The following is a 15,357-nucleotide window of genomic DNA, read 5'->3' as shown; positions in this document are numbered from 1 at the left end:
ATGAAGCACTTGGCATATGAAGATTTTGTTGCTGTTATTTCCAAAAGGGAAGAGATCAGGTCTTCTAAAACATTTAGGAATCTAGTAACTGGAGTCATTAAATAGCTGTGCCAAGAAAAACTAATACACTAAATAAAAAGGTAATAAACAATTTATTAGAATACTTGTTTTAAAAATTTACAATATCAAACTAGTTAGGCCATCTAATCTAAATAAATGTAATAATCATCCTGGTGTTCTACCAGTAACTCAAATTTGAAGAAATTTGAGAGAATGTCTCCAATATCAGCAATAAATGTTAAAGTAGCCTCAGGACAAAAGGGTAAAGTACACACCACGCTGGCTAACATCCAGGTCCAGCAACACAGGAGGGTGATCTCCAAAGCCCCAAAGTCCCCAGACATAGGAAGGATCCAGCAAACCCAAGTGCCTCTAGTCCCCTTCTAAAGGGTCACTGTCATTTGAAAGGCTAAAAGGGTACGTGCAGTGCTCCTGAGGGCGCTGACTTACAAAGGAAGAAGCAAGGAAGAGTCCAATGTAAACTGCTGTGCTGGCAGCGGGGCAGAAGAGAAGAGCACCCAAGGGCAGCAGAGCTCCACCTTCCCCTCACCCCGGGAGCACTACACAAGTCTGCAAGACACCTTGTCACTTGCAAGGATGGTGACATGGGAACACACATTAGATTTCGACTCACTACACAGAGAAAAGCACACTACTGGGGAAAACTGTTTACAGCCCAAAGCCAATTATATTAGTTACCTTTTAAAAATTACCATTTGATGCCTTGAGGATTATTTTAGTCCATCGAATTCTTGAAGTCGTTTCTTCTAGCTTATTTATTTTCAAAACTAGTATTATCTAGGAATCTCTACTTAGAATTTATTTTGCCAAGAAAGTATTTCTCTCTCCATCCCACAATCTGGAATATTCAAAAAGGGCAGCAATCCATCAACCAGGGAAGGAAAAACTAGGTGAAAATGGCCTCAAAAAGTGACAAAAACAAAGCCTAACTATTGGATTAATTATAAAGCATATATTAGAAAACCACGGATCTCTGAAAGCCTGTATTCTGTCCCAGTGATAAGTCTAGCTTCAAAACACTTGCAGGCAGTTTAAAACTACAGTTCCAAATTATTTCTGTTTACTTACACAAGGAATGCATATATTTAACATTCCTTTTAATTATGTATTAGTTGTAATTATAAATTATTTATTAATTATGAAAAGCTGATATTTACAAGAATATTTAATCGAATCAATAAATACTTGTGCAAGAAGGCCCGGGATGTCAGACTTGAATCATTATTGTGACGCTCAGGATTTTAAAATATACATGGAGACATCAAAATGCCAAACAATATTTTAACTGTCACTCAAGAAAACACTACGAGGTCTCCTTACTGTCTCCTAGATAGAGTTATCAACACTGGGAAGCTGCCAGAGAAGCATTCCAAAGAAAGTACAAAATGAACAGGGTCTTGGGATTTATTAATACTAACTGTGAAACAGGTAAGAGCTTACTACTTTACTCTTGATTTCAGAGAGCTGCAGCCTGAGATGGATGGCAGTAATTGCAAAGTGATTGCTCCTCTCCTGACTCAGAGATACCGGAGGATGGTCACTAAAGACGGCCACAGCACGCTTCAAATGGATGGTGCTCAGAGAGGCCTTGCCTATCTGCGAGACGCCTGGGGAATCCTAATGGACATGCGCTGGCGCTGGATGATGCTGGTCTTCTCTGCTTCTTTTGTCGTCCACTGGCTTGTCTTTGCAGTGCTCTGGTACATCCTGGCGGAGATGAACGGTGACCTGGAGCTAGATCATGACACCCCTCCTGAAAACCACACCATCTGTGTCAAGTACATCACCAGTTTCACAGCTGCATTCTCCTTCTCCCTGGAGACACAACTCACAATTGGTTACGGTACCATGTTTCCCAGTGGTGACTGTCCAAGTGCAATCGCCCTACTTGCCATACAAATGCTCCTAGGCCTCATGCTAGAGGCTTTTATCACAGGTAATTGTTATTGTTCTTAAAAAAAAAAAAAAAAAAACTGTCTTGGAAAGGGTATAGTCAGTTATAAGCAGCTGTGTTTCGGAATAAATTACTTGCATAATTAACAGATCATTTTTAAGAATGAAGAGCGTCTAGGGCCAAACAATAGTACTAATTATAAGAACAAACCTTATGTTACACTTAAATTTTACCTATTGGAACAGAAGAATTTGATTTTTTTTTTTTCCCCGCACTGAGCTAGTATTTTCTCCTGTGAGCTCATCTTTCTCAACATTTACTCAATACTAGTGAGCTAAGGGCACCACTGTCAGCATTCCATGTTAGAGATACAAGTTAAATACATACCACACATATCCTCAGCAAAATGCACTAGAAATATGGGCAAAGACTATGCAATTTTGCTTATAAATCTGGAAATATATAACTCTTTCCTCTATAAAGTATAACTAACATCCATTTTATAGTGACACATACAATTTTTAAAAATCAAAAAACAAAACTAAGAAACCTGGCTGTAACACAATACCAAAGGATAATCTAGGAAGGTAAGCAATGGGCCACGTGCAGGGTGACCTGGAAGGAAGCCCCACTGTGCTGACCAGTAGCTCTCCAACATTAACAAACCACATAGCTTCTACATGAGTCCTCAAACTGTCTCAGTCATGAGATAAAATTTAGAGACTCCATGAACTTTGATAGGAAAAACCTGCATCTTTTTTCACCAACCCCTAAAGGAAACCTAGCATTTCATTTGATTATGAATATAGGCAACAAATAACAATAGCATCAGCTATACAACACCTGCGATTTTGATACAATAGAACTCACTATTATTTTCATCACTCCAAATACTTCAACATTATAGTATTAAAACTGCCAATATATTTTTTATTTAATACAGTAATAAAGCACATATAGTACTATTTTTTTTAACCATTCAAGGTGGATTCCAATATTTTACTTCCTTTGTTTGTAATTCACTTTCATACATTTAAAGCATAATTCTGATAAAAGGTTCACAGGCTTCACCAAATAAGATATAGCACAAAACCCTGGTCTATAGTTCCAGGGTACAAGAGGGATGAATGAAATCACCTTAGAGTCAGAGACTTTTAAAAAAAATGTCTGTGTGAGTTTCTAAGTTAAAAGATGTGTCAATGCATCACTCATTCTACCGCCCCCCTCCTGCCCTGAAATCACTCTACTCTGAATCTAAACTCCAACTTGAAGTACTCTGGTTGCACTTACTCACTTCTTTGGCTATAAGAAACTGTAAACTTCCAGGTAACAAAATGTATTCTGCTTATCCATTTTGGAATCATAATTTTTAAATTGGAAGGTATGTATCTCTGAACAATTCTTCAAGGAAATGAAGATAGTTTCATAACAATGAGTTCAATTCCTGACTGATTTGTAAGCTAATAGCACCAAAAAATGTGTAACTATTTGATACACTCTTCTCAATCAGAAAGGTATTGATATTTAATGTGTTCATTCTAAAAAAATGCAATGGTTTCTAATTTAGGTGCCTTTGTGGCGAAGATCGCCCGGCCAAAAAATCGAGCTTTCTCAATTCGCTTTACTGACTTAGCAGTAGTAACTCACATAGACGGCAAGCCTAATCTTATTTTCCAAGTGGCCAACACTAGACCCAGTCCTCTAACCAGTGTTCGGGTCTCAGCTGTACTCTACCAGGAAAGAGAAAATGGTGAACTCAACCAGACCAGTGTGGACTTCCACCTTGACGGCATCAGTTCTGAGGAATGTCCATTCTTTATCTTTCCACTAACCTACTGTCATTCCATTATACCATCAAGTCCTCTGGCTGCTCTGCTCCAGCATGAAAATCCTCCCCACTTTGAATTAGTTGTGTTCCTTTCAGCAATGCAGGAAGGCACTGGAGAAATATGCCAAAGGAGGACATCCTACCTACCCTCTGAGATAATGTTACATCACAGTTTTGCATCGTTGTTGACCCGAGGTTCCAAGGGTGAATATCAAATCAAGATGGAGAATTTTGACAAAACTGTGCCTGAACTTCCAATTCCTCTGGTGTCTAAAAGCCCAAACAGGACTGACCTGGATATCCGTATCAATGGACAAAGCATTGACAATTTTCAGATCTCTGAAACAGGACTGACAGAGTAAGAGGCATCCACAGGCCCCTATTTTTTAATGTTTTAAATATACCCAGCCAGTTATGCAGCTATTTTTCCTTCATCCTACGTTTTCTTTTTTTCAATGTCGATTACATCTCTCTGATTACATCACAGTAATCAAGCCTATGCCTCTAAAAAATGGCTGAGCTAACAATATACATTTTGGAAATACAATCTTCTACTTTACAAAGTTTGTATCTGTGGTTATCTGCTGAAATCAGTGCATCGCAATGAGAGAGATTTACACAGAAATGTTGCTGGTAAATTTAGAAGAATATGGCATGATACCAGTAATGAAGGTAAAATGGACAGTGAAGTTTAACACAGCTGAGCTCAAAGAAAAACAACCATAAATCTCTCATTTTCATCTGCAAGTTGAAGCAACAATCTAGTTTCAAACCTAGCTCCCTGGGTAGAATGATGATTTCACAATATTTAGTGAACATCCTTTTAAAACTGTGTTTTCAAGACAACAAAGATCATTCCTTTGGTTCTTTATACTTCAAAACATGGGTAAGTATCATTCCCTTAATTTTTAACATCTAAGAACAAAAATTCACAAGAAAAACAGCAAAATATAGATTTATATGTAACTCTAAAAGCATCTAATAAGCATGACACTGAAATATACGCACGTGTTTGTGTATTTATGGCAGAAAGTGATCAGAGAGCATGAGCGCTAATCTGAACAGAAGCTATAGGGTGGTATTTTTGGCAAGGACAAACTAGATCCACTGTCCAACTACCCTGCATAATAATCAAACAGTGATTTAAAAATTGTAATCCATTTTTCACAGGAATGGCTTCCAAGCTAAGTAAAAGTATTCCCTTCCTAGCTATGATCCATTTAATGGTATAAATACCAGTAAGACAATTCTAAATAACTCATAAATGCAAACTCTGTAGGTATAAAGGTTCAGATAGATATAATTCAACTAGAAAAAAAAATCTTTAATAGATAAAGCAAAAAATAATTAGGCTACAAAGTATTTTCAAACCCAAATTCCTGTTCCAACTTCAAATAGTTTTTTCTATAAACACAAAATGAGTGTTTATTCACCAGTAGGAGGCTGGACTAGATGAACTCTATTATTTCTTTCCAAATCTAATACATGAAAATGATGCTTTCTCTGCTGCATTTCTTATTTTATATATACTAATATGAACCTTTTCCCTTACCTACAGCTTAAAACTGTCCTTTGTATACTTTTCACTTCAATTAAAAAAAAAAAAAAGATCAAATGTCCTCAAACAAAACAAGAACCAAAATATTCACCGTATCAGATTTCAAATAGATTTGTGGCCACTCTTCTTTTCTGAAATGTCTTTGGGCTTATGTGGGAAAGGGGAAAAATGAGCCCTCCCCACTGGTGATGACCCAGGCAGCAATCATCTCTTGAAATAAATACTGAGGAAAGGCAGCAGTTGTGAAAAGCAGGGCACAGCAGCAAGTCACATTTTTCTACTCTTTGACCAAAAGGAAAAGAAAATAAAGAAGAACTTTGGAGTGGTCTAAGATGGATAATAGCAGAGGAATATCAAGGACAGAGAAACTTAATTATTGTGAACTTTTGCTGTTTGAAAATCTTAGGCATTCTTAAGTACTAGCCAGACCAAAAGATTTTTTTTCCAAACCCAAGACTGATGTAATACCTGTAGACAGCAGGAATTCTCATTTCTATAATAAAGTAACAAGATTCACCTAACCTGTGAAAATAAAGTAGTGTCGACGATTAACATGGTATGTTTTTTCCTAAGGTTTCTACATCACTTACAGAAACAAGTCCAACAGCAAAATGAAGCTGCCCAAAGTGGCAGGTTGCTGAGTGCCCCTCAGATGCATGTTCCCCACTCAAGTCAGATGAGGCCCACAACACACCACTGACACATAAATTAGGATCTGAATACTAGGTGTCGCGCCACACATACACGGCAAAAAACTGCGGGTACACTTATGTTATTTAATAACTGTTTCACAAATAGACAAGAAATGCAATCAAAGACTTTTGTCTAGGATGCTGAAAAGTTTCTGAAAGTTTTGTTCATGATTCTTTCACTTACTTCAAAGAATCAGCTTCCACAGTAAGGATTTTCTGCAGACCTACCATTATCCTTTCAGGAAAATAGAGTACGAACAGAAAGGAGGGGAGAAAGTACTGGGAGCTGAGATGGCAGCTCCAATTCTTGGCTATACAGCTCACCAACATGGCTCAACTGGGAGTCCAGTGGTGGTGTCTCAGACACATCATTAGGAAGACCAAGTTGGAACTAACTTCACAAGTGCTTTTGGAAAACAATACAGATAGCATGACAATCCCAACAAAATGGAGGCAAGTAGGTATTAAAAATCATAAGGTCTGGCTTTATATGTGCACAAGCTCTTATTACCAGCTGCCAGCAGCAGCAGCCTAATAACTAAAAGCTGCTTTTCTCCCTGCAGCATTTCACACCAAAATGCACTCATTAGTATAACACAGGGCCACACTTATCACCTGGATCATTTTTTAATTTTTTTGATGAACTTTTAATTTCATCCACACAAAATCATATAAGATGATCACCAGAACTGACTGTCCTCTTTGCAGCAATCCATTCCTACTAAATAAGAATTATAATTCCAATGTCACTGACCTTTTTACACTTTCACATTCTCCCAAGGATGTTCACAGTAGTTAAATGCAATTCAGATGTCTGTAATTCTACCCATTTTTTCTCCACATTAACATGCTATAAACCATCTCTAATTTTAAAAACAATAAATCATTCTCCATCCTTCAGTACTCATATCACCTTAATTTGATGTCATAGAAGAACTTGCTATTTATCAATAGATCACTGTGTCCCAACACACTAGTTTAGTACTGCTGTTCTTGGAGAGTATTAGATACAATCACAAGCCATTTTTTTCTAAGCCACAAATATTTCCAACAAAAGTAGATTACTTACAAGAAAAGAAACTTAGATTCATGAGCACAGTTAATATAACTGAACTGAGCACATTTTATCAAAAAGCATCCATTGAAAGCTACTATGTTACATTTAAATATGTATGTGGAAATTGCCCTGGTATTTTAGTAGAAAAAACTTTATATTTTTAACCAGTTCAACCCAATTTAGTTACATATAGCTTGTCTTTTCAAAGATAAACCAATAGGGTGCAAAGAAAAGAACCTATTCCCTTAATACTGGGTGGTTGGTAAAACTGCCACAACAGGATTAATACAGTGAAAATACGAGAACAGCAAATAATGATGAAGTTGTAATCATCTATCCCAAGCCATTAAATTATAACTGTATGTCAAATGGTGGAAGTCAAGCTATCCTCATAACGGGGACTCACTTCTTTCCCAAGGCAACGCAAGGCATTTTCGGAAAGCTCTGATTACTATCTTTTAAGTATAATGTCAGTATCTTCCTCCTTAAACTGCTCTTTAGACTCATACCGATCAAGTCTAATTCCTCTTTCACATGACTGTTAAGCAAATATTTGCACAGAGTGACCCTATAAACCCTCCTCTCCACCCTGTCCAGTCCACAGCCTTGCCTCCTATGTAAACAGCCTCATCTCCTGCATGCATTTCCCCTTCACAGGGCTTGAAATGCTTCCGCCTCCTGCTCCAATGCATGGATCCTTTCAAGGCGTGGCCCCTGCTACTGAACATAATACTTCAACTGTCCTGTGACAACATAAACACAGTGGAGCCCTCTATAACCTGACTCACTGAGGACATTTAGTTCTAATAAATGCAGCATGGGACACCATCACACCACTTATTAACATTATACAGAATCAGCTGGTTGTCTTTCACCCAGCCAAGTTACTGTTACACAGATACTCCATATTTTAAATTCTAGTTTATTTATGCAACACTTTGTTCTCAAACTCCCATTTCTTGTCCCACCTTAAATCTGATCCCAAGTTCCAATTGTTCCACTATTACTTTCCCTCTAGATATTGAATGATCTGAAATTCTGGCAACACCCCAACCATATCATCCAAGGAAAAGGACATTTATTTAGCACCTGATACAAAGGCGTAGCATGTGAGTAGGAATTCAGTAATTGTTGGACTAACAAATAAGTCCATATACTCTTATTTAATCCTAAAAATTCCGCAAGGCATTATTATCCCTTGCATTTACAAGGCTATCATATCTGAAAGTTTAGATTCCCCATGATCTCCTGATTCCAAGCCCTGTACTCTTTAATCTGCTCATTACCTCTCCATTGTCACTGACAAGAATATTAAGACAAGGATGGGAAGTCCCTTAAGATAACACTTATCCAATAGTCTACAACGTAAGTAACAAAATTAAGTTAACTTCCCAGTCTGTTCCAAATTTCTTTATGCTCCACTCATTTAATAGTCTTTCTCAAATATAAGTACAACTGATCATTCTCAGAGCTATGTTAATCAATGAAAAATGTAAATCACTGATACATTAAAATGAGTTTGATATGGAAATAGTAATGCAAAGTTAATTGTTATAACTAATTCGTTTTTTTAGAAAAACAACGCAAATCACTCTGAATGATACTTTCCATATTTAACCTATGTTTATAAAAACTATTTACTACTGTCAGATACAACCATACTCTGGAGAATTTTTTTCCCATTTCTAGATATTTGGAATTTGTATGGTAATTTTTGTAAATGGGGTTTTTATCTATCTCAGGTATTTATACCTACTGGCAATTTATAAGGTAGTATCTTTAAATCACTCAAAAAGTGTATAGATTGTTTACTACAAGCTGCAACTAATTCACTATAAACACTGAAATTCTGATTGTTCCCTTACTATGTTCCTCTTATCCAATGGATACCTAACTAAAATTTATTTTGACTGCTCTCATCTCAAAAGAAAATAAAAAAGGATGTTTACACATCAATAGGCAAGATGAATACATGACTAAATTAAGAGTACTTAGTTTTGCCTTTATGCTGATATAAAAGCAAATATTCTAGCATTTTCCCTATTTATTCTCTCCTGTGAGATGCTATCTACACTGGAAAAGAAGTTAATAGGGCCTCCCCAGTGGCGCAGCGGTTGAGCGCTGGGTTGCAAAGCTGCCCGCAGCCTCTGCAGTGCCGGTTCGATCCCCGGCTGCTCCCCGGCCACCGGAGGAGGGTCCCGTATGGCGCGCAGACCTTTCCTGCCACCCGCTGCTCCCCTCAGCAGTGTACTTCGGTCCTTCTGCCTGCTCTGCTCCCCGCTCTGGCTCTGGTGAATTCTCTCACCCTCCCGTGCTTCTGACTATACCCAGTGCTTATATAAATAAATAAAAATAAATCTAAAAAAAAAAGAAGTTAATAGATTGCCTACTAACTCAAAATTTCAGTTCATGGAGTAGCTTTAATAAAGGATACATGCCTTGCAGAGAACACAAAGACCTAAAAAGTGAAATTAAATAAACTCTAACGGTATATTCACTATCCCTGGTTTCTTGCAAACAATACCACAACTCCATCTACTGGAGATGTGTGGGTAACTGAGTCAATTTTGAGTAAACGGATCCTATTGTGAGAGAATTACTGTCACGGAAGTTCAGAGAGAAATATTTCAAAACAGTAAGAAATCCTTACCTACATCCTTTCGTCCTGGTTTTTCAAAACGTCTGTCACCCCTAGAAAAGATAAAATAAGCTTCAGCAAAGCTAGAAAGATACGTAAATTTCCATGACATCCACTTTCCTTATCTTTCTTTAATAGCATTTCTTTCTTTTTCAAATTTATAAAACAAAATACATGCTTATTGCCTATTATTTGGAAGCCACAGAAAAGTACATGGATGAAAACAAAAATAATCCACAATCTCTCCCACCAAAAGATAGTTTCTATTGCCCATGTTTTTTATATATACTTTTTTTTTTATTTTTAATTTTTGCGTGGGCAAGAGGTAAGGAAGGGAGGGTTGATGAGAGGACTCACCAGAGACAGAGTGGGAAGCAGAAGAGGCAGATTTACTGAAACACACTGCTGAGGGGAGCAGCAGGAAAGAGAGGAGAGGTCTGCTGCATCATATGTGGGTTAGCTCCCTGGCCGGGGATCGAACTTGGGCCATGGCAGTGATAATGCTGAGATTTAACTCCTAGCCCAAAGGGGAGGCCCCATGTTATATTTTTTTAATTAGGTACATGCTATACAGTTTTATATACTATTTTTAAAATGTATATCCCCACATCATTAAATATTTTCAAAATCATTCTACCTTTAATGATCATATAGGTTTTTATTATACGGATATACCATTATATAAGAAACAGCTCTAATATTAAGTAGTTTGGCCGGTTGCCAAATGTTTTATAAAAATCATCACAGTGGACACCTCTTTACAAATACATTCGTGCAGTGCTCGCTTCGGCAGCACATATACAAATACATTCGTGCAAATGACCTCTCATGTCTTAATAGGCTTCGTATAAAGTCACAATATAGAGATGTTTTAATAGAAACCAACAATAAAATGTCAACATGTCCCACTGAATGCTAATCAAAGAGCAAATTTAACTGTAAATATCCATGTTGGTACTAACATATTCACTATTTAACTAGAATGTTTCTTCCTTTAAATAAGGAAAATATTGCTAACGTACAACTTGATATTCAATAATTAACAGCACTCAAAGAAACCTCTGCAGAAAGCAGAAATGTTTTTTATACTGTTCAAGAACTAATACTGTTCCAAGATCTGGATGCTTTACCTTTCCTCCCAGCTCTGTGATCTATGCATTTCCCTGCCACCTCCTCGACCAAACACGCCCTCTACTTCATCAAAGCTTCTTTGGTAGAAACCACATTCACCTCTGCCTCTGCCTGAAAATAAGGAAGAAAAAAAAAAAAAAAAAAAAAAGGCAGTCAGCTGTCACTATCTGGCATGCATTCAATACCCAAGGTTAACTTTTGAAGTTTTGTCTCCACATGAAACAGGCTGTCATGTAAATACGCAGCAAGGCCTGTGGCACTGAAGTGGCTAAACAATAGGAGGTTGACAGAAACACACTAGAAAACTGCTAGAGGAGCCCCCAATTCCAGTCCTGGACAAAAAAACAGTGTCAATATTAAGCTCTTTAATGAAAAGTTCAGTAGTAAATTTCTAAAAGATCAGTGAACCACAATCATAAATTGCGTCTTTTATTGGATTACTTTCAATAAAAATGAGTATTTGGAGAGTTTGATAAGAGAAGAGATAATGTCTATAAGCTAAGTACAAACATTAAAATGACTAACCCAACTTCAGAGAAAGGATAATTTCACAGGATAAACTCTAAACTGTCAATCTTATGAACAAAATCTCACAGCAACCAATTTACCCTTTCATTCAAATCTTGAAGTAAGAAGAGTTTGAGTATTAAATGTGAACCAGAGTTGGTAAGAGTGTGTGTATGCAGGAAATCTAGTGGTTCAAGTGTAAACTGGCCTTTATTTGAGTCAATTTGGTTAGAGCTCTCAAAATTCAAGTCAACTAACTAGAATTTTCCCAATAGAAAAATCACACAAATATGCCTATATAGTATGAAGTTATTCACTGCAATTAAAAATAAAGAACAACCAACCAAATCAGTAAAGAACTGGCTAAATAACTTCTGATGAAACAGTTCACTGGAACACTATGGAGTCACAGATGAAAAATTCTGACATTGAAAGAAACGTATTCTGCTAAATAACAAAGAAGCAGCCAGAGAAGAATACATATAAAAATGAGCGCCTTTATATAAATGGCAGTGCTGCAGAGTTAGGGTCAGACAGGACACACACAACTGCTGTATGGCAGTATGTACTTTCTGCTTCATGTTTTCTGTTCACCTTGTACAGTAACGTACAAGCAAAGGACAGAAGACTGGAAGAGAGGGCGGGAGTACATTTATACTTCGAGAGCCATCATCCTTCTCACACAGTATGAAACTGCCCATATAAGCATGAATGCATTTCAAAGCTAAATATAAGTGAGTCAAATAATTATTTCAAATACCCATATAGTAGTTCTACTTCTAGGTTAAAATTTATCAAGAATTGACTAAAAAAAGTTATGCTTTTATATGACCTTTTTATGAAATGCAAAAACAATGCACAGAATTCGTTTGTGGCTAATTTCAGGAACAATGGGCACTCTCTCAACTAGTCCAAGTATCCACTTCTTCTTCTGTAAAATGGAAGAGAATGGACTGAAGTATAATAATCTTAAAGTTACCTTTCGGTTTTGTCAACTTAAAGTCAATTCCCAGTGTCAGTACCTGTATACATTTTATTTAAGATCCTAAAATAGTGTAATATAAACTGCTACATAACACTGGAGAATCCCCTGCAACAATGACTTTTGGGGTGAAAGAAAAATGTCCCCTCTACTTTTAGAGAATACTTTTTTCAGGAAAACCATTAAGTGCATAGCACCTTAAAAACTTTAATTTTGAAAAAATATGAAGTCTTCAGACTGACCAAAAAAAACAAGCTACCACAAAATATTTTCTGCTAATTATGACCAGAACTGGCACTGATCTTTAAGAGACAAAAAGCTTTATAAAGCTTTGTAACTGAGCACATAAAAAAGATTAAGATTCTACAGATTTCAAACTTGTAAAACATTAGAAACAATCCTCAGAATACAAAGCCCATTGTCACCTATAAATGCAGCTCCCATATTAAGAAGGTAAACAGAACATGATCAATCTTTCACAAAGTTAAACTTAATGAACTGTCCTATTTTATGAGATTTCACCTTATATTTGGGGGGGATTAAAATATATTTCCTTTTAATGATGATGAAGACAGTGGTTGATAGTTGTGTGGACCTGTTTCATCATTATTTTATGTTGTTTCCTCATCCACTTGTTTAAATTTTAAAAGTTCATGGTATTTGGAGTCTGAATGTTTGTTGATTCTTACATCAAAGTTTCCTCAAGCTGGAAAGAATCAGGATATTAATCATCTAATCTTATCTCTGTCTATTCAAGAAAAAGAATCACAATAATCATTATTTAAGCAACAAGTTACATAATAAGAAAGATAAAAACCACAGATAAATGGTCTTATGAGATCATTAAAAAGAATCAAAATTGGGACAACGGTGTTAACAGTATTTTTCACAAAGTCAGGCCACTCACTTGACTAGCTTCATGTCATTCTTTCAGTGATTGCTTCCATCACAGTATCTTTTTTTATATATGCCCTGTCTAAATTCCGAATGTGAGAGTCCTAACATATGTGATAATCCCTACAACTGGAAAAAAACAAAAATCAGGGTAAAACTTTTTAGTCTTTCACTTATTTCTCAGTATGGATTTTTTTTTTTAACCCTGTCTAGAGATGTAGAGATTTACAACACACAAAGCTGGTGGTCATTCGAAGCACACAAGACAGCTGGCTGTGAGCCCCCCTTGACTAGTACGATATCTGCATGACTTGCCCTAAAAGGACTGGAAGCAAAACTACATCTGCGTAATCTCTCTTTGCTGCCAGTCCACCACAAAATCAAAGGAAACACCCCAGTGGCAGACCAGAGCTTTCTCCTAAATACCATCATACCACCAAGGTGTGCAGACTCAGATGAATTCTGGACCGATGCACCTGAATTGCTCAGGGGAGTGTGAACAGCCTGTTTAGAATGGCCAGTGCAGCTTCAGAAGCACACACAAGCTGCTCAGCAGCAGGTATTCTATCACAAGGCATTTAAATTTTATAAAATGATTCTAATAATTCTGCAGTTAAAAACCACTATTCTAGGGACTGACAAATTCAGATGGGGAAAACACATACAACTTTGCGACACCATTTAGGTACAGTTTAGTTAACCTCTTTATTATTCACAACTGCATTCCCACATTCCAAAAGGACTAAAAAGAATCCCTTTCACAAGAATGCACAATTTCAGACAGTCTGTATACAGACTGGGTGCAAATGACTCTAAAGGCACAACCTGAAGGAAAAACATTTAGATCCTTCACACTCTGGTCATGGCCATCTAGGGAGTGGGGGATGTGGAGACGATGACACCGGCTTTGTCTTTACGGACGCCTAATTCTTCCATTTCTAAAGCACCTCTCAGAGAAAACTACAAGGTATGTTTAGATTACTACTATAATTTAACCAACTTACAGGTGAACGTTCAAGTAAATATTTACATCACAAACATCAAGAGTACCCTGAAAATAAGCAAACCCAAAATAAGGAGTAGATAGCAAAGAAACATGGAATATCAAAATATGAATTATTCTGCTAAGAAAAGACATAAAACTACAGGTTAAAAAACATTGAGTACTGCATAATTATTTTTCGTTCTACCTCCTACAAGAGCCCTAATGTTGATGAGACTGCTTTGACTGAAGTCCCTGACCAGCTGGAGATACTCTTGGCTCATGGCCTCTTACAGAAACCCTGTACCGCCGAGCCCCACAGGATTTGTATGCTGCTGCTCCCACCTCCAGGATCACAGGCTCTCCATGTTTCAGGCTCCTGAGGGCCAAGGAGTATAACAAGGATATGATTACGTTAACTAGCACCATCTACATATAATCTTTCACACTCAGACCTGTAAACTAGAATTACCCTCCTCTGCTTCAATCAGGGATTTGGAGCAGATACTCTGAAAAATGGTACAAAAAAAACAATGTTCAGGACATTTGGAGTTAATGCAGTCAATGTCAAAGGGCAGTTTTCTAAAAATCAAGTAAGATATTTTATGTGAATTTCTTCTCCCATGACACCTTTTTTTCATGTGACAGCTCACCTCGCCCTCTGGAAGAACTTCGGCCTCTAGGAGCCCCTGCCACTGTTCCCCCTCCTCCTCGTCCCGTCAATCGCAGGACAGCAGCACTGTTTACAGACATGGAAAAGTTTCTCTGCCAAAAAAAAAGAAAGAGGGAAAAATAGACAAAATTGCATGTTACACCTCCCCATGTCCCGCTGCATCTATGAAATGGCATCTACTTATTTACTGCAAGCAATGGGCAATCATAGCCTTACAGCATACTAAGATGATCCAAAACCTGAATTTAAATGACATTTCAGATCAACAAACACTGACAACCAACACCTTACACTATGCTACATTCTGCAAGGAAATATACTGAACTCTAGGTGCTATGTATGTCTGGAAGCAGAAAGGGAAATATGTATCCTTAACAGAAAAGTTGATAAAGGCAATCTAGCTTGAAAGGGCCCTTTCACTTGTGAAGCGTGGAAATGAG

At 37.2% G+C, this 15,357-nt stretch overlaps 2 protein-coding genes across 4 annotated transcripts in view; one reads left to right on the top strand and one right to left on the bottom strand.

Moving 5' to 3' along the window:
- GIGYF2 (GRB10 interacting GYF protein 2) overlaps window positions 1-15,357 on the bottom strand; it is a gene marked incomplete at both ends in the record, with an annotated part of 93,052 nt that overhangs the window by 61,705 nt on the left and 15,990 nt on the right. Inside the window, 3 exons of one of the 2 annotated variants that reach the window (XM_084255000.1) lie at window positions 9,761-9,801; window positions 10,879-10,990; window positions 14,898-15,009. In XM_084255000.1, the coding sequence (XP_084111126.1) occupies window positions 9,761-9,801; window positions 10,879-10,990; window positions 14,898-15,009 (265 nt within the window). The remainder of the gene's footprint in view (window positions 1-9,760; window positions 9,802-10,878; window positions 10,991-14,897; window positions 15,010-15,357) is intronic. The other variant, XM_084255001.1, reaches the window with a different exon arrangement.
- Window positions 1,558-4,165, top strand: KCNJ13 (potassium inwardly rectifying channel subfamily J member 13; the record flags this gene model as incomplete). 2 transcript variants are annotated; one of them, XM_084240294.1, is made up of 2 exons in its annotated part: window positions 1,558-2,017; window positions 3,543-4,165. In XM_084240294.1, the coding sequence occupies 2 exons, from the start codon at window positions 1,558-1,560 to the stop codon at window positions 4,163-4,165; spliced, it is 1,083 nt and encodes a 360-aa protein (XP_084096420.1). The 2 variants fall into 2 exon arrangements, with proteins under 2 accessions (XP_084096420.1, XP_084096421.1); XM_084240295.1 differs by having other exon boundaries at window positions 1,558-1,781; window positions 3,543-3,603.

This window comes from Talpa europaea (assembly GCF_964194135.1).
Source record: "Talpa europaea genome assembly, chromosome: 1".
Classification (NCBI taxonomy): Eukaryota; Metazoa; Chordata; class Mammalia; order Eulipotyphla; family Talpidae; genus Talpa; species Talpa europaea.
Note: the sequence above shows the minus strand (reverse complement) of the source record. Positions and strands in the feature narration are given on the sequence as shown.